At 46.4% G+C, this 23,726-nt stretch overlaps 1 protein-coding gene across 3 annotated transcripts in view; it reads right to left on the minus strand.

The window, feature by feature from the left end:
- Nucleotides 1-12,476: 12,476 nt before the first annotated feature.
- The window catches only part of LOC126919180 (homeobox protein aristaless-like), a 62,552-nt gene continuing 51,302 nt past the window's right edge, over nucleotides 12,477-23,726 (minus strand). For all 3 annotated transcript variants that reach the window (XM_050727966.1, XM_050727964.1, XM_050727965.1), the window contains 2 exons: nucleotides 18,583-18,628; nucleotides 12,477-15,118 (listed from right to left, as the gene is read on the minus strand). In XM_050727966.1, the coding sequence (XP_050583923.1) occupies nucleotides 14,528-15,118; nucleotides 18,583-18,628 (637 nt within the window). In that variant the 3' untranslated portion in view covers nucleotides 12,477-14,527. The remainder of the gene's footprint in view (nucleotides 15,119-18,582; nucleotides 18,629-23,726) is intronic.

Below are 23,726 nucleotides of genomic sequence, written 5' to 3' on the forward strand. Positions count from 1 at the left end.
GGTACGATTCGTTCGTACGATTTTGCGTACGTAGTTGCGAATCGATGAACGTTTTCACCTATCCTTCTCTCTCTTCGCGTCGTCAAAACATAAAAGTCGAAAGTAGGATGCATTTAAAGCGTCTGCTTTTAAACCTACTTTCCCCTTTACCTTTTTTTCTTTGCTTTCTTTTTTTTTTTTTTTTTTTGGTAGACAGCGACCGTATTCTTGGTCGCGTAGGTGATATTCGAAAATGGAATTGTTTACTCGTTACGAGGCAGGTTAGGCGGCAGAAGTAGCCGCGATAAGTCAAAGATAAAACGTTTGGCCTGACCACTTCTACCCTCTTCCGTCTGACCAGAATCCCCGAGAATGCGTCCTTATCTTTCGACTTTCGTCGTCCGAAACCAGGATTTCCGGCAATTTCCGTGAAGTACATAGAATGCTAATCGACTATAGAGCAGTAAATGTCTATCCCTCTTTTCTTCCAATATCTCACGTACAATTTCGACAAAAGCGTTTCCAAAGTAGTAACGGAAGGTACGGTAATCGTAGTTTACGTAATAACACACGTTGAGTAAAACGGATTAAGAGAGCAAAAGGGATGCAGAGAGAAAAAGAAAGAGAGAGAGAGAGAGAGAGAGAGAGAGAGAGAGAGAGAGAGAAAGTGAGCGAGAGGCGGGGGAAGAGGAAGAAACAGCAGAGGAAAAAACAAGGATACACGGTAGAAGCGGTTTCGCGAAAACTCGTTTCTGTCGACGCCCGGTGGTAATTTCGTGTATAGGAATTAATAGATTAGCGAAGAGCACGTTTCCTCTTAATTCCAGCCCATTACGGGTTCGGTTTCTTGGCGCAAGGCGGGTCTGGTCGATTATGGAAGATAGCCGAAATCACCGGTGGATCGCGGAATTAGATCGAATTACCCAGACGCGAGATGATCGCCGTCTTCGTAATTTCTCGTCGAATGACCAACAACTACGCCGCCTGCCACGGTAGTTTACGTTTTTCACGTTATCTCTGTCTCTTATTTTATCGACGATATTTTCGTTTCCGGATATACTCGCCGTTCGCCGTATCGTAATCACAGGTAAATCACATCCGACAGGAGGACCCATCTCGCGTTTCGTATCTTTTTCTCTTCTGATTTTTTGCTCGCTTGATTTCGCATAGATTTCAATTACAACGAAATTAGAAGCGAATCGTGTTACAGGAATATATCGGCGGCACGATTCTGCTACCGAATGACGGGAGAAATTAATCAAAATAATCATCTCTGGGGCCCGAAGCGGCCAGCGGGGCCTGTCATTTACTCCCCTGGAACTCTTCTCCTCCATCCTGCCTTCGGATAGCCGGCGTATATATGTGTATATTCCATGCTATCCGGTAGCCGACCGAAACCTCCTTCAGCCTTTAGCCGGGAATCTGAAAGTCCACGGTGGGGCCAACCGATCCATTATTCCGAATCTCCCGAGCTAGAATTTTAAATCAACCTTCCGAGACGAGTGTCCGACCCCGAGGAAATTTCGTTCCAAAAAAGATTTTCGGCCGTTCCGAGTAAGAGCAGGCCTGGAACGACGTTCGATTAACGTTTATGCGCGGTTCTCCGTTTTAAGACAAACCTTTCGGCCGGATGCAATTACCAAGCCCATATACGAGAGCGCGTCCGCGCTCCTGCTGCGTATTTAAAACCAATCTCGAAACGTGTTCCGTAACACTTGCTCTCGATATTTACCGCGCAATACACACGCTGTAATTCCGTTGGAATATTCCGTCGTCCATTCGAGCCGGAATTTCTTCGGAATTCACGAAACGACCGTGAACGATTCGAATCGATCGTTTCGTGGATTTTCTGGACGCGAAACGCAACCAGGACCCGATACGAGACGAGAAGAAAAAGAGAGGAGGAAGGGAGACGTGGTTTGGAGGAAAGTGGAGGACGAAAGGGGTGGGATTCGAGGGCGCAAAGTAACGCCATCAGACACGCGAATGAGAAACGGGACGGTGTTTCGTGGAGGCAGGAGGTCCGAATGGGCCAATAACTTTGCGAGCTTATGTTCCTGAATATAAAGGGGACAGTGGTACTTTGCGGCACGATGTCACTCGAGTATCCCCTGTGGCACCCTTCCTATTATTCCTGTTGCCCCCTGTCCCCTCCGAACGCTCTCTGATGCACGACTGTCGTTTTTATTCAAATGCACGCCCCTGCAAAGCGAACGCGATGGCTCTCGCAAATTTGCTCGGTGATTCACGATTCGCCATTACGTCCATGTCGCGACCGAACCGAACATCGTCAACGTTTCTCGTCACGTGGAACGTCGCGTTAACGTTGCCACGTTGCTTCGTCGTGTTTCTAAGCGATGCACGCGAATCGTTTGAATTCCACGGTTGAAATCGGCCGAAAGAAAGTCGCTGGTCCGATGGAACAGCATATTTTTGTGTAGGTCGCGAGGAAGCGAAGGTCGGTGCTTGGCACGCGGAGAGCAAACACTCTTGGAGAACAGTTGCTACTCGCCGGTATTCGTCTACAGACACGCGGCACGTTGCCCGCGAGCTCCTGTGGTGCTCACCGGGTTTCGACACCCACACGCCGTGTCGCCTCACCAAACACATAAATAACGACAGTTTCGGAGACTCTGCGTCACAGTTCACCGTTCACCGTTCACCGCGCGCCAGCCATTTTCGACTCCACGAGACACGTACTCGATCTATCTACTTCGCCATCGTTGGAATCGTCGTCCATGGCCTCCAACGTTTCACATTCTCCCTTAAGCAATCTTTTTTTGGTATAATTTGTGAGACGATGGGTGATCGTTTCGGTTACCTTTGGTTTCCCGGCCGGAAACGGAGCGCCAGGATCTAGGCAGAGGGTAAATTGGAGTTCCAAAAGGGGAATTTTTAACGTCAATTGGCTCGCCGACAACCGAAACGCCGAAGTAAGCGATCGACCAAAAATCGCTTTCACGCGGCGCCTTCGTTCGTTTGCCACCTGTTACGCGATAAATTTCTTCATCGACTAACGTCGAACGTACGGAAGACGATACATTTCCAAAGATTCTATCGGAAAGTTTCGCGACAAGGTTTTTCTGGTAATACGTTCAAAGTCGCTTTCTTAATCGCGCGTTGACGAACATTCGCGTTCTGGCGATAGCTACGAGCTATGTTAAGATTTGCATTTGATGTGTTCATTAGAAAACCTAGAGACTCGTGTTAATAATTATGCTTACCGAGAGTGCGAGGATACACGTCAAAAGCAAAGGAATATTCCGTGACGCCTACGCGAATCTCGCGTGGCTGCGGGCATTAAATTAATCGTGCGTTTCGTTTGTCGAGAACCGCGGTCACAATCGTATACAACGGATACTATGTTGCCGCTGTCACGAAACTGACGTTTCGCATTTACCGTGCTCGACGGACGACAAGTCCCGTACCTCGCTTTCGATTACCCCGACGACGCCTTCGAGATCGTCTCGTGACCGTATCTCGACCGAGTCGGAAAACGATGTACCTATCGCTCGTCTATATCTCTTAGTCGAGTGAAATCGTTCTGTCTTTTCTTTAAAAGAAATTCCTTTCGGTACGATTATTTACGAGCTGTTGGATCTACTTTTTCTATCAAGAATTAGTTCCATCGACCGGTCTTTATTCTCAAGAAAGGAATAGTCCGCCTTACGAATGACTTTCCGCTCGCGAAAGAATTCTAATCTTTGGATCGCGCGCGCTCACGCGTGTGTGTGTAGACGTGGGTCTTAATAACGAGTCTATCTTAATTAAATTAAAATTCTCATTCAGGCCCAGCACGGCCTGTTTCTAGGGCGTGTCCGGGGTGTTCGTTCGGAGCGGCCAGTGAGTTAGCGGTAACCTGACCTCCGCTGGCATCGTCGAGCCGAACGAAAGAACACGAAAAACAGTTGTCGAAAAATCATTTGAAAGTTCTCTCTCACGCAGCTACACACACAGAATACCGTGGTAAATTAATCTATCCCGAGGAGAGGGCTAATCGATGAATTTACTTTGTAGTTTCCACGCCTTTTGCTCCGCCGACCGTACCGCGCACCGCGTCTTGGGACGAACACGGGTCCCCTCTCTTTCTCTTTCTCTCTTTCTCCCTCTCTTGAAACGTAGCATCCGCGAGGCATAATATTACCATTCTTTATTCTTTAACGATCGGCAGCCAGCCGAGTGTTTCATGGTCGAAGCTCGTCTCCTATCCTCCTCCTCTCTTCTGTCTCGCTGCTGTTCCTTCTTTACGATTCCGTCCCAATTTATTACGAAACCGAGGGCTTTTCCCGCGAGAATCGAACGACGGACTCGGCTAGCGTCGACTCTCCAACGCGCCCTCATTTCGTATTCATAAAGTGGTAGATTCCGAGAGTCTCTTAATATTCGGAGAATACGAGGCTTCCTCGACTCGTGTTTCGACGATCAGCGCAACTCTGAACGATCTTGTTCGACTAATTACCGTGAAATACGAGCGATCGAGAAATTCGGGTAAAGCGCGCCGCGTCGTAAATCGATCGATATTATTCACTTTACCTCGATAAGTGTCGTCCATTCGTTCGCTGACAATCGATACACCGATAATTTGAATGGCGATCAACACGCCTTTGAATTTTGGCGAGAGGCAAAGTGGCGAACTCGTAAAGAACGTTCGCTCGAAGGAAAGAGCTCGATGATTCCGAGTCGATTGGTTATTCCGATGCAGGAATCAAAGTCGCGTTAACGGTGCGCGCGTAGAACGAAAGGCGAAGCATCAATTACGTTGGAACTCGTTTCGTTGGACGTTGGGTTAAAATTTTCGAAAATTCTCGTTTCGTAATTGTTTATTGTGATCGAGGGTTCGGCTGGAACGAAGCGCCCCCCTGTGGCGCATCGCGAATGGGATCTAAAAGGACGAGAGGAGTGGAACGTGGGTTCCTACCGTTAACATCCGACTTTACGACGCATCCTGGTCGCACGAGGCGTGCACCTCGCGGGGCCTTGTACAAGCCCCCGTAATTTGATAATATAGGGTTATGGTGGCGCCAAGCTGAGCCGTTTAAATTCATAACATTGTTTATTCCTATTAGACCGACCTATTGGGTCCGTTCCGCGCGATATTTCATTCGAAAGCAAGGCTGTGCCGCGTGTGGACGCGTTCTTACCTTGATTTCGTCCGGTCCCGAGCATTTTATGTAGCGATCATTATTGCCGACGAATTTCCTCTCGGCTATAACCTGCGACATTTTTCAAATAAAATATTCGTCGTAACTCGTGTCTCGAATAGCCTGCGTGAGAAGTCATCGTCGTTGACTATCGACGAACGCGATTAGAAACTTGTCTCGAAGAATATCCGACCGTTTTGATTGTGTCAGCCTTTCTCGTTTTCGATCTTTGTTGCCTTGTACTTGTGCCTACTATTCTAACAAACAGACACGAGTAAATTTTAAATTTCCATTACAAGTTAATTATCTCGTCGCGACGACGTCGAATGTTTCGAGTACGTGTCACTGGTGTAAAGGATTCGTTTTCTCGCAGGATGATCGAACTGTTGGGCATCGTCCCAAGCTGTTTACGAGCACGGCGTGCTTGGAGTTCCTGCGCAGGACCAAACATTCTACGTCCTTGTTGCTCCTAGTCGGCTGGCTGTCAGCGAGAACGTGAAATATCGTCCTGCCCAACTAGCATCCAATAATTAGTTTACTCCTCATTACGGTTTGGCCCGCGTTATTAGGAGGGCCACGGAGATTCCCCGGGATGAAGGGAGATGGAGCAGGCTGAGAGGAAAAGGAACGGCCAGGAGGGAGAGCTCTAATTAACTGAACGTTTAGGGGTTACTCGACCGGTCGACTCGCGACCACGCCCGATCGGTTAACCAATTCCTTTCTTACCTGCTTTGTGCACCTTCCAGATACTTTGTGCCAATCTGGCACCCTATGTTTGACCAACCGATGAACTCTGTTTCTCGTTTTTTTCCTCCCTCGACGCGAACATCGAAAAGACGAACGGAACGAGCGTAAATTCTGTCGTTTCGCGAGTCTTTCGTAACGATCACGGATGGGAAAATGAAGAAAAGCTAGGAAGAAAAATGATCGAGGAACGAGGAGAACGAAGAAGAAAAGTAAGGAACAACGGAGAGAAAGTCAGGGTGCTCGCGCGAGAGGTTATCTCCGATCTTTGATCTTGGTAAGCGGTTCGATCGAGTAGTTCGGGGAGCCTGGAGGTGAAACGAGGAACACGAGGAACGCGTAGGACAAGAGAAGGAGACGGAGAACGATCCGTAGGAGGTACGATGCGCGGGAGCCATCTCTGTTAATCATCGCGTAATTACCGCTCCAATTATCAGATACCGAGATACGAGCATGGTGGATCACGCAGGATCAGAAGAATCTGTTAGCCGCGTCGTGCCGCTTCGCCGGTATCTGGTTTGCGCCGAAGCTGTTCGTCATTCTGAACGAACGGGGAACGACGATCTCGATCGCTTGGTAACCGCTGCGAGAAAGTGTCAATTACCGCTAGTCGCCGATTGATCATCGTCGAGGAAATTAATCTGGCGCCATGATTCGAAAACGACGCGAGAGGAATTTTAAGCGGGCGATCGAGAGAGGTGGCGCGAACGATGGGATTTAGGGGATGTCGGCAGAGTGTGGCACGAATTTCGAAAACGATTCGTTTCGAGTTGGTTCTCGAGACGCGCACCATCGAATTTAGGGTTGAACAGGGGCGGGACAATACTTGTCCAGCGGCCGGTAGGTTGAACAGGGCGTTACCTGGCATTCCTTGGTAAATTAACTTAGCGGGCGGCTGCAGCGCGCCGGCGAGCGGCGCGTCTCCCGCCAAATATTCATTTAAAAAGGTAAATGCAATTTTGCCGTTTTACGTGATTGAGATAATGCCCTCCGATTAACGGACCATCTCTTCTTCGCTTCCTTCGTTTACGCCCGGATCTTTTCTCTTCTTCACCGAGAGCTCCTCGATCCAACAACCCCTTTTCTTATTTCTCTCTCGTCCTCCTTTTGTCTTGCTTCCAAGAGTATCCCCTCTTCCACCCTACGGTAGCAAACGCGTCATTACCAAAATTCAACCGGTCGTCCCACGGACATCAGCGCGCCGTACGAAAGCGAGCGGTTCAATTTTCTCGCAGGTGTACGAATTTCGAGTCCCGCGGTCGCGTTCGACGCCTGGACGCGTTCGTTTTTGTGTTGCGGATCGTGCGAGCCGGCGAATCGTTCGGATCGAGGCTCTTTTAGATCGCGTACGCACGCAGAATGAAACGAGCACTGCTAATGCCGGCCGGTTAAACTCGCAGAAAGAACTCGATCGGTCGTTGATTCTCGATCGTTCGGTGGCTAAAAGGGGCGAGATTCCAGAGAGAAAACGAGCCGACGAGTAATTCGCGGAGGTCGTACATCATCCCCGGTGAACGGTTGTCCGCCTATTCGGTCGCTTCGTTTGGGTTTAAATCAAATTTACTAATTAACACCATTTACCAGGATCTATAGCGAGGGACTCGCGCTGTCCGCCGTCCGTGACTCTCTAAGCTCCTTTTTGTTTCCTCTTCAACGTCGGTACGCGTTATTGATGATGCTCGTTAAAGAGCTCTCACGTGCCGGTGGGGCAGTTCTTCTTCGTCCCGATACCTTCCCCCGTCTCTCGTCTCGGCGTATACCATTCCAGGGACTTCGTCTCGGACTCCTGTATGGCTGTGATCCATCCTCGTGCCACTCGGCGTGGCTGCCGCGGGACATTAGTCATCGACAATCAAGATGAATTCACTCTTAAACAATGACGCTTAATTTCAAGAAGCCACCGACGAACAATCACCGAATTCCCGACCGGCTTCCCCAACCAAACCGAATAATCTGCTCTCGGTCACGACCGCCCTCGCTCTCTCTTTCTCTCTCTTTCTCTCTCCCTCCCTCTCTCTCTCTCTCTCTCTCTCTCTCTCGTTGTACGCGTATGCTCTTTCGCCAAAGAGCATCTCCACCGGGACCTCCGCTCGCACGTCCGCTTCTCTCACGTTATTACCTCCGTACGAACACACCGTCCAGGGTAGATTTATGGTGCGTCGCATTATCACGTAAGGTAACGCGACACCGCAATTCCACTCGGCGGCACTGACGGGCAAACGCGCAAATTACCATCGCGATTGCGGCTAACTCGCCCCTTTACGCTAATAACGCAACACCACGCGGCGAATTGCAAACAAGGACGTGGAACGCGAATACTGCTCGCGGGACAAGCAATCTTTCCCACCGAGGGCGTAAACCGCAACCTCCTGCCACGTCATCCCGTCGCGGAATATTTATTTATCCGGTCAATCGCCGTCGCTTCTGAAGCTTTCACGCGATCCCACATTATCCTTAACAAACCGCTTACTATGTTCGCTCCTTCCAGCTACTTTTTTTTTACTCAATTATTTTCACGCGTTGTTGCTCTCTGTTCTCGGGCCTCTTTGATTTTTTTTGAGATCGCCTCTCGATTAGAAACACGATCGAACGGAAATAGTTTCAATGTACTCGAGTTGCCACGATGAAGTTTCTCGGCGAGGTTTATGGACACCCGAACGAAGGATTTTCTCACAGAGAATGCGTAAACCGCAAGCAATATCACGACCACAGCTTTGCACACAGCTCGACCACCGCTAGTTCCTCGTTGCGTAGAACGACGAAGAAACATTGTGCGCACATTGCTGCACATCGATGTCGTGGAAGCGAGTGGCGAGGAAATCGAGTAGAGTGTCAGCGTCGCTTCGAAACGAAAGGGGTCGTTTAGGGTAATCGTGGGCGTTTGTTATTTATCAGCGGCGACGTATACACGCGTAAGTTTTATCGTATAGACTCAGTGGGGTTACATATCCACCGACGCGATCGAATGCAAATACCACGAGACGCCTGAGCGGAATTATATCATTATTTCTCGGTTCCAACGGTGGTGTGGTCGTGGTCGTGCTCGTGGCCGTGTCTTTTTTCAAATAAGGAAATAAATTAAGACGTAATGGGCTTAATAAGGCTCCGGCCGGATAGCATTCCGCGACCGTGCCAGTAACTAATGGCGGCGTTTGCGCGTTTTATGCCATGTCGGGGAACTGCTCGCCTCGACATGCCTGCGTGTAAACTTCCAAAACTCCAACCGCCTCCTTTTTCCCCTCGACTAAAAACGCTGTCCGATTTTCAAACGGCCATCCAACGTGTTGGTCGCTCGATGACTTTTTAACTCGACCGTCTTTCAAATCATCGGAACCGTTAAATCGGATCACGCATGTTGGGGAATATCGGGAGATTCCGAAATCCCGTAAATCTCGCGTGGCTGGCTATGATCTTCCGTTTTAATATCCCGTTCGGTGTCGTCGAACCTGGACGTTGGCTCGTTTAGTCGATGATCGATGTCTACGCTTTATCGAATAGCCGCTCGTTGGTGAAAGAACAAAGAATACGGAGAAGGAAGGAGCGAGATCGCGAGATAACGTCGAGATGGTTGCCGATGAATAAATTATCCTCTTGCCTTGCATTTATTTTCCTTTTCGTGTTATGCGTCGACGTTAACGAGAAAATTTGCACAATGTGCGTAATATACACACGTATTATGCGTACCGATGTGGAGGGAGCCGATTCGACGAAAAATGAAAGGGGACGAGAAAGAAGGCAAAGGGGTATAGAAAGAGAGAAGCAAAGGGAGAAAAGAGAGCAAAGAGGCGAGAGGTATGAAAGAGAGAAGGAAGCGGTGTAGTGGAAGCAGAAGCAGCCAAGCCAGGGCCAAATATGATGTGGATCCGCTACAGAAGACTGATATTGGATACCTGGGATACAGGAGGCCGTGCAGCGGTGTAAATGCAATCAAGAAGGCCTCAATTAGACCGTCACGCCGTACATCCCTCATCTCGGAGTCTCGCCGCTCCACCTTCCTCTTCATCCACCGTCGGTTTCGTCGTCGTCCACCTCCTCGTCGTCGTCTTCTTTTCTTCCACCTTCTTCTCTTTCTCATTCACCTCTTCTGCAAGCCTTTCGTTCTTCCCATCTCTTTTATGCCTTTTACGTGCCTCTATTTCATCGTAGGTACTTACTCTTACTCCCGTATCCATCGTTTCGACAAATTTAAAAAGGAAAACAAGAAAACGCGAAGCAATCGCGACGATGCGAACGGGTCTCGGAACGGATGCCTCAAACTTCTTGTTATTCGACGATAATCGAAAGTATAACGAAACGTTCGACACCTTATGGCCTAATCGAATTATAAAATTGGAGACATAATTCAAGACATAATCGAAGGAACAACGATTACGGTCGATTAGTTGGAGGTCCTTGGCGAACGTCGAGATGGGGGCCACGATTCTGTCGTAAACCGTTTCCCTATCGTTAGACCCTATTAAACGAACTATAAGGGAGCACAAGGGAGGTCTGCGAGGTTCGAGCGAGCTTGCAAAGTCTGAGATTAAGGTGCTGTTTAATCTGCATCTATCGCGATGATAGGTAACGTAGCTGGAGAATCATCGTGGGGGCCTTCACGTTAACCGAGTTAGTTACAGCAAACCCTGCAATTAGGGATTGTTAACCGGATAAAACCTTACGCGTGCTCCGCGTGAGTGGACGCGGGAAAAAACGACCAGCATTTAGAAAATGAGGAGTAACGCGGCTCCCTGATGCGGTTAAACGAATATTTTATCCTATGAATTTCAGCCAGACGAAAATCAAAAGCTATTACTCTTCGTTCGGTGGCTTCTAGTACCTTCTGGCAAAATTGATTCTTTCGTAATCACGACCCTCCTCCTTGTTCGAATCGAATGGTTAAAAAATCTTCATCTACGTAGTTGCTTCGTCCAATATCATGGAATAGATCCATAAGCTATCCTCTCCACGATATTTTCAAGTACCTGCTTGATGAAATCGATCCTTTGCTTGAATCTTTTGCCAGCTGTAGTCAGCGATTTTTTAACGATAGAATCGTAAGAAATTTCTAACAATCGTGCATTTAGTTAATTTTAAAGCTCTCTTTGGGAATTCGAACGGCACTCTGTGAGAGGAATAGAACGGAATGGTATCGTCGACCAAGAACTGTCTACGGTATCGTTGACCGTGTATAACCCTAACAGCAGCTTGGAAATTGGTATCGAACAAATCACTGTTTCGAGAGCACATTCTTTTCGACCCGTCTAATATTTCTTTTTTGGAGAACGTAGCCGGTTTGGAAGCCGGTTGCTACCGATCGCTAAATTCATTCCGATGTAGACAGTTATTAGGTGGCTAGAGCCGGTGTAAAACGTCGCTATAATGATCGGTTACTAACTAACTGGCTTTCTCCACTATCCCTGCGACGTATAAACATCTACGTATGCATACGTAGACCGGTGCACGTAGGCCGACGTACCCGCGGGCATCGTCGATACTGTTTACACCGTAGTAATTTGCTAATGGCCAGGCCAACACGATGAATTTGGGATCGAGTGGTTGCGTGGTCTGCATCTCGATCGCGCGGGATCAACAGATCACGCGGCTCGAATGATCGAACCTCGATCACCATCCGGACACGCCTCTACTCGTTCTCGTCCACCTCTTATCGTTCGCCGCGCGTTATCGAGTCAACTTTTTCGCAACAAATTTTTACAGTCGAACGCTCCAACGTCCGATTATCATCCGACGTGATTGATATTTAAAGAACGACGCATCGTGGCCTCCCGAGCTGTCCTTTCGGTTGTTTGGATTTCATCTAGAAAACACGTACGCGATAAAAAAAGAAAAGAAAGACGATTATACGCACAGCGGATAATCCGGTGTCCCAGCAGGTAATATTTTCAGAAAATTAGATCGTGCCGAGTTGGATCGAGCGTTAAAGAGTAAAACGCGTGATTAAAGCGCGTCCGTTATGCGTTTAGTTCCGATTGAGTTCACCGGAGCTCGCGAGACATTACTTAAACCCTGTGTAGCACGCAAGTTAGATCAGAGCATATGGTCGAGTTGAACGAAGCAGCGTACCTAAGGCTGCGTCAGTTTTGATCGGCGGATCGTTTTGTCGGTAATCGTTCGATTTATCAACCTGAAGATCGTTAGCACTCAGAGGGGGACGAAGGTATTCACGATGCCGCTAATTAGCTGACGCGCATTAATGGTCTGGGACTCCATTAAACTGTAAAATATTTAAATAACTCGTCGACGGGCGTGCCTGGGCGCGAATTACTTGTCATAAGTCAGTCGAGCAGGAGTTGCAAGCTCTTGAAAACTCCTAACCAGAGTTATAATATATGTGCAAGGGAATGGTATACTCTTCTTTTTCCTTCAGGAAGTTGACGAACCTATAAATTAAATATTTTTTATCATGTCGCGCGTGCTTTTATTCGTTGAATATCGATATCATTGGATAATCGATAGAAAGGGTTCGTATAATAAAGAACGCCGTTCATTTTCTTTCTTTTGTCTGTCCTCTCGCCACCTCCGCTTGCTTTTTCTCTTTTTGTCTTCCTTTCGCCTTGCAGTTATTTATTCGTCGTAAAAAGAGGAAGGTAAAAGGATCAATGAAATACAATGAACTGGAAATCTAGTGTTCGTTTTTACTCGTGGAAAATGAAACGAGAAATCGTTTGAACGACGTTGTATTTTTTTTTGTTTTGTCCAAGATCTTCGAATAGATTGATAATTTCTAGTCACAACTTCGATCACTCTTTATACTAACGTCCGAGGAATCGTAATATTTCTTCTTCACTATGGTACGATGCGAACGTTTGGAACGTTGCTCCTCTGAAACGACTTTCGAAAAAAAAAAGTCTAATATTGTCGTGCGATACGCAGTCGGAAAATTATTTGCAAGATCCCCTCACAAAGTTACGTCGTTAATTATTTACAGGTAACTTACGCAACTAAGTATACTTATACAGTCGTAAAACTTATTATAACTTGTCGTTGAACATTCAAGAATTAAAGAACGCGTATATAAATAGTATTTTCTCTTATCTAAAATGCGTACGACGGCCTATGTAAAAATAAAGAAATAATCGAAATTAAATAATTTCGTTCGTATCGGACGAATAATTCGTCAAAAATCCTTTAACTCGCGTCTTACAATTTCATTGGTTCGAAACGTTAACTCTCCTTTTTAGAATGAAGCATAACAATTTCGATATTGACGATAAAAATCTTGTACGGTTAAAAATATATTCGAGAGCGAAGTTCTTGTCGCGTAGCCAAGTATTTTTCTGGACGGACATCTTTCGATGATGTTTGCTTAAAAATAATCTTATAATCGCAAGTAGATGTTCTCGGTTCGCCAAACACGGTGAGTGACTACGTCCTCCATCCTTTCGCCGATTGTTTCTCAAATCTATCGAATCAGCGTTGAACGCATTTGAAAACTCCATGAAAATTCTGTATGTTCTCGTCGGGTGTTTCTCATCTGATGCTTCTCGCGAGCCATAATCACAAAGGTACTTGCCGTTGTTTTCGGGAAATCTGTATACGCGGGATCCTAAATTTTCATGATCGTCGAAAGATAGATTTGAAAGACATTCCGAAGCATTTCTTGTAAATATATGTACTATATATATACGTATGTTATAGCTGGAAACATTGCCTCACCATTACTGTATATTATACGCATTATTGTACACGAAGAAACACATTCGCTTGATTCTTCGTTCTTTCCGTAATCGTCTAAACGTGGAGTCGGTATTCTGAATGACATTAAGAGAAAGGTTGAAGAAACGTGTTTGTACATGGACAGGTATATCGTCCTTCTTTTAATGAACGATGTCGTAAAAACTGTCTGTCGCTTGAGTCATTGATTCATTAGGTCACGGTCCATGCTAAAGAGCAATGACAATTCCAACGTCCACCAAAAAACTCGTCTACTAATTGCGAGTTTTCTAAACGGTCGCTCGAGTTGTCAACGCAGACGCGACACTTGAATCGTTGGTTTCGCGTTGTGTATTGCAAGAAATCTGTCGCACGAAGCATGTTGCCTAAAGTCTACCGAGAGTCTTCGAATTCCATAAGAGCCAACGATAGTTAAGACGATGACAAGTATCCCGAGATCGCGTTCGGTTTACCTCTTTAACTCGATAATCGCTGGCACGCAATTTGAAATACAATCGAGTCCAGCGTTCCTAAGATTAGATATTACGTAACGAAGGCACAAAGTGATCACAAAGTGAAAGAAGGATAACTATTGTTCAACCTTCCTTCGCGTACACGCGATTAATTACAAAGTGGTCGGCTACTTCGCAGCGACTTCTTTGGCTCGTATCTTGTACGAAACATACGAAAGCGTGGACCTAAGGAGACGTTTATACTTCGTATCGGTCGGCAGGATCGCATTAGGGAACGCGTATCTCGGAGGTTACGAGTGAATTTTTCCACCACTTGTCGCATCGGCCATCCAGCATGGTAGGTCGCGTTTCAGGTTTTTCTACGCAGTTCCGTTCCACTGGCTCCGTTTGCTCTATCTGGGTCGAAGGAAACAGTGGTTCGACGGGAAGAGATGACGACCATCGTCGTGGTTGGCGATTTGGATCAATGAATCAGAGTAGATGTAGAGGCACCGGTGATGGAATCGCAGTTTCTAGCTGTATTTAGAACAGCGAGTCTCTTCAGCTGATGAGATCTCCGCTCTTGCGAAGCATCTCCAGGTGGAGCTCGTATTCTCTGGCCTTGAGTCTGAGAGAGGCGATGCTGTTGGTTCGTCTGTCGATGTCGGGCAGTCCGACGCTACCTGTGGGCGAACCTTGCGGTGAACTGGCTGTCGGAGGCGGCGGTGGAACCGGTGGATGCGCGAGACTGATCGCGGGCGCCGTTGGAGGCGGAGGCGGAGGTGGTGAACCGCGTACCAATTTCGGCCTCTGCGCTGCGGATATGTTCGCCAGGAGACTTTGAAAGGACGCGGCCGACGTGTAAGGCAGAGGCATTCCAGGTGGTAGCAAATGTGGCGGCGCGCGATGATAGGGATGAGCGGCGTAACTACCAGGAAGGACCGGTCCGTGACCCAAAGGTGGGTAACGAAATGCGTCGTAGGGTTTCCTCAGGGGAAACGTGCCCAGGTGGGCGAAAGGGTTCGGCAAGGTCGGCGCGACGACCGCCGATGGTGGTGGCGCACCTGATCCCAAGTACGGATTGTACGGATGCGCCTGAGGCCCAACCTTCTCCTGTTTCCGCCACTTTGCGCGTCGATTCTGAAACCAAACCTGTAACCAAACGGCGTATTTTATTCTCTCACCTTTTTCTTCGTCCTCCATCTTTGTCTTTATACAGACTGTTCCTCTTAAACGTTTAAACGCTACCGAACGATCTACGATAATGACGATTTTTCTACGCTCGTTACCTTTTTCCTTCTCTCCCCCTCCTCCCTTTCTCTCGCTCTCTGGAACCGATCTACCTCTGAGTATGTCTATTTTTGGAATATCGTCCGTTGTTTCGTCGATGCGTTTCAAGGAACTAGGTCGAAGGACGAAGAACCGAGGAACGATCGAAAGAATCGATTTCAAGTCCGGTTTCAGGAAACCTATTCATCCGATTCCGGGTCGGAAAGCAAATACTACTTCGTTCTCTGAAAGTTGTTGGCGAACCGTGGAAGTGCGAATTCTGGTTAACGCGACGTATTCTCCCTTTTTCAGGAAACTCGCGGTGTATCATTATTGTCGAGGATGGAAGGAAACCGACGATCGCTGCGAGGCAGAGCCAGTGATCTTCGTCCGTTCGTTCCTTTCTCTTTCCCTTCTCGCCTCTATTTCTCCATCCGCCTACCCAGTCCCTTGCGTTTTTTTTCTTCAAAATTAACGAAATATCGGCCATCGTAAAACCGTTAGCTGGCATTCCTCTGGCCCATTGTTACCATCCCAAAAATTCGAAACTCGAGAAAGATCCGCTAGACGAGCAAAAATTGAACCTCCTCGCGAGAAACAACGGAAATCAAAACACACTCGTTCTTCCTACACCGAGCAACGATTTTTCAAGCGAACGGAAGGGCCTTTGGGAGCGTGTAAGCTGTATCGAACAAACGATTACGAATGAAACAAATATCGTTCGTGATGCGTCGACCATTGGAGCGCATTCCATCGCGAAGGTTCCTCGAAGACTCGAGCTCTAATCAGTTCAACGGAAGCTCTCCTCCCTCGTCTTCCCTGCTCGCAATCCCCTTCTCTTCCCAGAGTCCTTTCTTCTTTCTTTTTTCCTCCCCCCTGTTTCTTTAACGGACTTTAATTCCGCAGTCTCCTTTTCGGTTGTTAGGTCGATTTCGTGTGTCGTGCTTCGAACACGAACACGCGTATATACGTCGGATTTCACGTTATCGTGGAGAAGCCTCGCAGAAACGAGACAAACGGTTCCACTCGAACAAATTGCTTTCATATATCTCGTGACAGAACGTAATGACGACGACCCAACGTGGTTCGATAATCGCGAGCTTTGTACTAAACATCTGCTCGTTTCTGCAAGACGACGAATCCACGAAGATACTTTGTACGCGTTCGTTTCGTAACCACGACGCGATTCAAGTTCGAGTAGAAAACTTTAGCAAGCAATTTGTTTGTCGAAGTACGGTTTTATAGGCTTAGCGACACGCGACAAATTATCTTTGACGATTGTTTGCCCAACTCGGTTCGGGGATTCTTCGCTGGATTGGAAAATACCTCGTCTTGAGGTGGTAGGAAGATTCTTCCACGTGGATATTTTTATTCTCGGCTAGGAAATCAAAAGAACCGCCGAAACATGTAGACCGTAGACACTCCCAGTACAATCGGCGACGATGGAGCCTCGTCATTGCATAGGCAAGGGAATGGGATCGATGGAAGGATATTTCGGGATGACTTGGCGATTCGAAAATCGATTCGATCGATCGTTCGACGCGAGGAAAGTATTCTGTGACTCGTGAGATTATGGATCATGTAGACTACCAAATTAATCGTTTTCCCCTTTCCCCTTCTTTTTTCTTTTTTTCTTTTTTTGTTCCCTCGAAAGTTTCGACCTCTCTTACATGATATCACACGTACTAGAAAAACGAGTGGCAACTTCTGTGAGTGACGTTTTCTTTCTATCGAATTCTCGGTTAATCGAGACCAAGTAATATGTACATCGGTTAGAAGGATTAAGTAATACGAACTGGTATATTCGGTCATGGAACGCGAAAGAAAGAAAACGAGAATACGAGAGTGGAATAGGAAGAGAAGAGAAGAGAAGAGAAGAGAACGAAACGCGTGTGTTCCACGGGTGATTCGAACGATCGGACAGACACAGTGGAACATGCAAAGTCGTTGCTAGGCGTATGGAGAGTTAAAGGTGACGGGGTGTGGGGGGTCGGGTGCCAGGACCCCCCACAGCGAGCAGGATTGCCCCCAGCAGGGAGCTAAACATCCGACTTGTGGCTTTTAAAACAAAACGTAACCACGATTCGCCGCCGGAACCTAGTCGTTTCGTGCTTAATCGTGCCGCATTAATTACGCGGACGCCGGCTACATTCTCTCTCTATCTCTCCCCCTTTCAACGGTTCTCTTGCTTCTATCCCTAGCCGCGGCACCATGAACACTTCCTCAAACGAAAAACCTTCCTCCTTAAATAATTATACTCTACGATAGACCAGGAATTAATACTCTCTGGAATATTTCTCAACGCGTCTACGAGAACATAGATCAAAATTGCTGTTCAACAAGGACGGCGTGTTAGTTAAACTAGCGTTGAGTGAATATTTGAATAGATGTATACGTATGTTCGCATGTATTTGAACACCTCGAAATTATCGCGAGTATACATATTACAAGATGTACTTTAAACGACTTATCTCTTTGATCTAATGTCGGTCTTTGATCTCGATCGAATTACACCAGTTGTCCAAATACTTACGGGGTGCAAGTGCATGTTTTTCGATGACCAAGCAACGCCTTAGACAAACGAGAGGCGTGTGCAAGTTTCGGCGGATTCTTGAAAATGATTAGCACAGTAGCGAAGTTGCCGATACCGTAGCATTCGTTTAATAGCGATTCTGGTGGCGTGTGCTGGTATAATGACTTTAAACTCGAAATAAATCGTCGATTTGCAGTGGATGGAGACATATTTGCAAGTATAATGAAAAGTACCGAGCGTGGACTTCCATGGCGTAAGAGAGACGCGTATAAATGCGCGCTGTGCGTTTAAGAAAGACGAAAAAAGTGTGCCGAGAAAAGAGGAGACCGCTATATAAGGAACGTACGAGTGGCGAACTGGGAAAGGGTGAGACCGAGTAAATACCGAGAATAAATTAAACTAATTGAGCGAATTAGTCGGTTGTTCGAGCACCGAACTTTTACGGACGCATTCTGCTTGCCAACGTGACGCGCGCCGTTGTCACGCAGACGATTACCGGACGATACTCTCGCCCTCTGTTCTTGACAGCTCGTGTTCTTTCCGTTTATCGTGACTGCGAGGTAGTTCGTCATTCTAGTAAATCCTACACACGGTATACTCAATTACGTTGCTCTCAGAATTATCGGGGAAAAAATATTAATATCGTTACTACAATTTTACAAGAGTCACAAGTTGCAAGTTATCAATATCGACAAGCTCTTTTGCATAACGATCATCGAACGAATAAACATTTCAAACGACATTTTATTCAAAATTCGTTAATATTATTTTAGAGTAAGAAAATAGAGGAGAAAATGACGTACGATTTACTAACCTGTATTCGTGCTTCCGTAAGACCGATCTTCATCGCTAATTCTTCCCTGGAAGCAAAAAAAAAAGAGATAGAAATTGCAAGGTTAGCGAAGTGATATATAACGTGGTCGGATAATTACGAGCGTATGCCGCATTAAATTGTATACTTTTAAGAAAATTAAGACGTTAAACGTATGGCGATCGTGTCGTGAATGATTGTAGTAAAGAGACTAAGAAATCCCCGTAACACAAGTAACCGCACGTTAATTAAACCAATTAGAATGTTAGTAAGATATCAATTAATTGTATTAAATCTTCTAACACAGTGGTTTTTCAATTCGATTGCCATTCGCATAAATTAATGTGACGAGTGTAACGCATTGTAGCACAACATTTTCATAATTATTCACTATTGCCCGGGTAGATCGTATCTTGGTCTTACATATATACATATTTAACGAAGCTACATGTGTGTGCAATTCTATTTGTCGACGATATTACGCGCATATCATTATTTACTATAAATTAAATGATTATTAGCGGTCATAAAATGATCGTAAAGTACAACTGTTTATGTAACAAAATTGTCAGTACTTCCGCAAAGAAACGAACGATCAGTAGGCATTTTTGCTCCTCATCTTCCTCTCTCTCTCTCTCTTTCTTTATCTTCATTTTTCTATAACAATATCTTTTCTTCGGTCTTCCTTTTTCCTTTTGCTATCGATTCTTTGAACTCCTCTGTCACGTGATCGTGAAGCAAAAGTCGAAGAAATAACCGATCGATATAGCCGTGTGTTGCGCGTCGTTCGAACAAAGCAAAACAAAATTCCGGAAGCCTTTCGTTTCTCGATCTGTAGGGTTTTTGCAGGTTCGGAAAGGATTGACCAGCGATTACGGATCGGTGTCCGAGGCAAAAGCGAATCTCGCAACGGCTGTCTCGCTAGACGGCCTGCGGGGTTTCTCATCTCGCACGCAAATTGCCCAGATGTTCCACGAAATCGCAAGGAAATCTCGGTGATTATATCGCGCACAGAAGCTGCTGCTGCTCCTCTTACCTTTCGATCAGCTTCGCTTCAATTTCGTGTTTAGGCGCATTTGAGTACACGAGCTTCGTTTCAGTTAGTTCCCGCCCGAAATTACAGGGAGTTTCGGTCGAACCCTCCAAGATCGACTGCCCTGATTTATGCCGCTTTTATCATCGCGTTTCTTCTTTTCACCTCTACCGGATATAACGTAGAATCATCCATCCGTTTTATTGGAAATGAAATCGGGTCAGTACGTATATACGACGATATTCCACGCAGTAGATTGATATTGGAACTCTGTTCGTTTTAACATATTGCGATATATGTTTCGATCGCACAATCTCAGGCAATGTTGCTCGTAATATCGATTTCTACGAACGGCGAACCAAGGGAAAATGTTAATGAAAAACGTGTGAATAAAGACCGGTTATTTAATACTCTCGTTGCTATCCATGATCGGTGTTAAAGATCCTACATAAAATCGGTGTCTCGGCAGAGTCCTGAAGAACGCTCGAGATCCCAGCGAGCACCTTGGCCTGCGAGTAATAATAATTTAGCCTTTCCCTTTTTCTCTACGGCACACTCACGAACGTCCTTCTGGATTTAATAAGATCACGAAATTTCGCGGTTAGACGGGCGTCCCTAATTACAACCGCCGTTCACTGCGACTCGGTTATCCTCGATTCGCGTATCGTTATTATTACGTATCTCCCCTTCTTCGATGTCCTTGCCATGGGAAATGTGCTAGTTGCTAGTACTCTGGGAGGCGCACACAGCGTCTCAGATTAGTCGTACGTTCGAGTTAACGGGCTTGTGCAACTTCTTTCACAAATCCTCCGTGCAATTTATCGCTGTGTAATTTTTTAACAGGCTCATCCATCTCCGACCTGAACGAGCGTGTGCGATGACGTCAGGCATATTTGTATCGTAAAAGTGCTCGTTTCCTTCATCGAGGTTAAAACTCGTGTTAATACCGTTGGCGATCGTGCGAACGAGATGTGTACGAACGTAAGAGAGGAAGTAAACGTTCGAGTTTCCTTACGATAGGACGCGATGTTGATGCAACAGGCAACCGGCCGCAATCAACTTCGGAACCAATGCGAGAACGGAACTGCTATTTCGCAATCTCATCGTGATAGAACAAGCGCTCTCCATCAAAGCAGCCGCTAAGCGGATTAAACGCGAGCTTCTCTGCAATCATTCTCGCCTCGACTCCACTCCAATCGTTTCGTTCTTCTTTTTCTTTTTTTTTTCAGATCCTTGTTTCTCTCTCTTAAAAAAACTCACCGTAACGTATGCAACAATTTTTTCAACGAAATCGCGGGGACCGATTTTCTCGCGTTACACTCGTGATTTTTCCCCCGAGGCATTTGTCCGATCTCGTTACGTTGCTCGTTTCGCTTCATTAATATTTTATGTTTTTCTGGGACGAATAATGAATAAATATCGCGAAGCTAGATAAAAGATTAGAACTAATGCGAAATTACGATGTCTGACGCGAAGTATAAAACAAATTTTTTTTCCTCGATTGAAGTACACGTGTGATTTTGTAACGATTCAATGCGATATCGTGTACGTTCGCTTCGTACGTGTTTCTCTATGGATCTGGTATACGCGTTCGAACGAAGAGGAAAATGATAGGTGGCGTACGCGATCAAGGCGAGGCGAGAAAGGGATGGATAACGAAACCATGACTGGGAGGATGGAAGACAGAGATATGGAATCGCGCGAGTGGCGTGTGGCGATATAGTCAAGAGAGGCTTGGCGCGCGAGTAATTCGAGTAATTGCCAGACAATTACATTATCTAATTAACCTCGGAGGTTGAATTAGCTAGCCGTTGTGCACTGGCGAGTTCGTGATTGTCGCTCGTGACGCAACCTTGATCGTTATTGTTTAAGATTGTCGCCGTCCGCGATCAACCGATCAATCGATTCACGGAAATTCGAAAGTTAAGATAAAATTGTTCTTTTGTTTATTATTATCGTTCCTTTTATGACGTGTAGGCATCCGATAAGCCACGCAATCACGTTGCGCGATTGTGCGATCGCTCGTTCCAACCTCGTCAGTCTCTTCCTCTTCCTCGTTTCTCTCCATCCTTTGCTTTGTCCGTCTTTTTTTCATTGGCAACCGGATATCAATCAAACGATGGCTCGAGCGTACTCAAATTGCCAGGACACGTGCATCGCGATGCGTTCGGCGCGGCGCTCGATGATTTTACGCTGCCGCGCAGGAAGGTACAGAATGTGCCAGATCTGTGTCGTGCAAGACGATAGAAAAGCTGGTAGCTACGAGGTAATATCCGTGCATAATGCGATGCAATCCATCTCCGCTCTAACGATCGGGTTGGTCAACGAACAACCCTTGGAATTTGCCATTAATCTCGGTATAAATCATACGTCTCGACTGCTGCTAGAATGTTGTGTTCGAAACGGCAATTACCGATGGAATGACACGGCATTACGGACTATTTCGACGGTAGCGTGGCAGTCGCTTTCCTAAGAAAAGCATAGCAGGGAAATTAATTTGCCGTAATCGTAATAACGGAAACGGGATGTCCCGAAATTAGAGTCTCGTGGTGCAGGTAAACCATCGAAATTCACCTGCGTTTTCGCCTCGATTTGACCGCTTTGATCGCGTTAGGTGGAGACGTGATGGAAAGAGAGACATAGACAAATAGATAGATAGATAGATAAAGAAAGAGAAAGAGAAAGAGAGGGAAAGAAAGAGAGAGAAGGAGAAAACAAAGTCGGTAGCCGGTCGCGTAATGCGTGCGAAATGCGTGCGTAATATGTGCTTAACACGCGTACGCCGTGAAGGGCCAATTACCGATTAGCTACACTGTCGTCGATCGAATCGCGAACGAGTCTCTCTAGAAGCCTCCGACGTCCGTTCCTTTCGAACGCTTCGGCTGCGAATCGTGGAAAAGAAGATGGGTCGGTCGGGTAGGAAGTTCTCGCAAAAAGTTCGGTTCTGCGATTAAAGCGAAAAAGCAGAAAAAAGGATTAAGCGCAACGGGATCGTCGATTACGCTCGCATAACGAAACGAACAATAAGAGAAGCAGCGAAAATTAGAGAGGACGACCGCGGCGTTGATTTTCGAGCGTGGAGTCGTTCTAATTAGCGATCACAGGGCCACTAATCTCATTTGCCAAGAAACGAATAACGGAACGAAGAGGCTGGCGGTATTTCTAATCGGGAGCATGACTCGTCGGTCGATTAATGACAGAAGTTACAAGCCAGGACAGGGTATAGAGGAAAGGTGGGAGAGAAGGGTGGAGAGGTGGGCAGGGACGAAGAGAAGGACAGGATCGAGAAGGTAGCCAGAGATCCGTGGAACTGGTTCCGTTCCACGGATCACTGGAAACAATCATCCTTATTAAACTCACCACCGACCCACCCCACGGATATAAAGGTATTCTTCGGAATGATTTACCGAGAACCGAGTTCTGCCATTTCTGAAACAGGTGGATCCTTTGAAACCGCGTTTCGAACCAACGATAAATTTTATAAGTGAAACTGCAGCTCTATATACGATACGGGCTTCTTTTTCTCCATTTGTATCTTCGCTTACGTCCTAGAAGTCTATTCGTGATAAAAACAACGAAGAGAAGCCAGAGAAGGAGGGGGAGAAAAAAAAATGAAAACCAATAGCGAGCTATTCTGTCCGGTAAGAGAAGAGAGTTCCGTCGGATGATTAGTCGAGGCACGGTAGCTCGAGCCACACGATTCTAATCTAAATTAGATCTTAAGAGCTCGTAAAAGTAAGTGGCTGCGTTTGAAGGCTTACAACATCCTCGCGTATCTAGATATTTCATCGTACAGATTTCTTTGACCTCGTTGATCGGGACAATTCGATCGGTCGAGACGTTCGACGATCGATCGACATTTTAAAGCCACGCGCGTTCACGAGGCGCTTTTCAATTTTGATGAAAATTGCGCAGAGAAGGCAATCGGCAACGGGATCGGAGTAGCTTTCGATAGAACCAATCGCATACTCTCCTTCGTAAAAGCACCTAATGAATATGCATCGCGATCGAGCGAGGCTTACCTCCTCTCGGTCAGCTAGTCAATAAACCTAAGCGACCATAAAATCCAATTAGTGTGAAATTAATACTCCAACACGGTATCGAGAGAGGAGAA

The sequence above is a fragment of the Bombus affinis genome, chromosome 8 (assembly GCF_024516045.1).
Source record: "Bombus affinis isolate iyBomAffi1 chromosome 8, iyBomAffi1.2, whole genome shotgun sequence".
Taxonomy (NCBI): Eukaryota; Metazoa; Arthropoda; class Insecta; order Hymenoptera; family Apidae; genus Bombus; species Bombus affinis.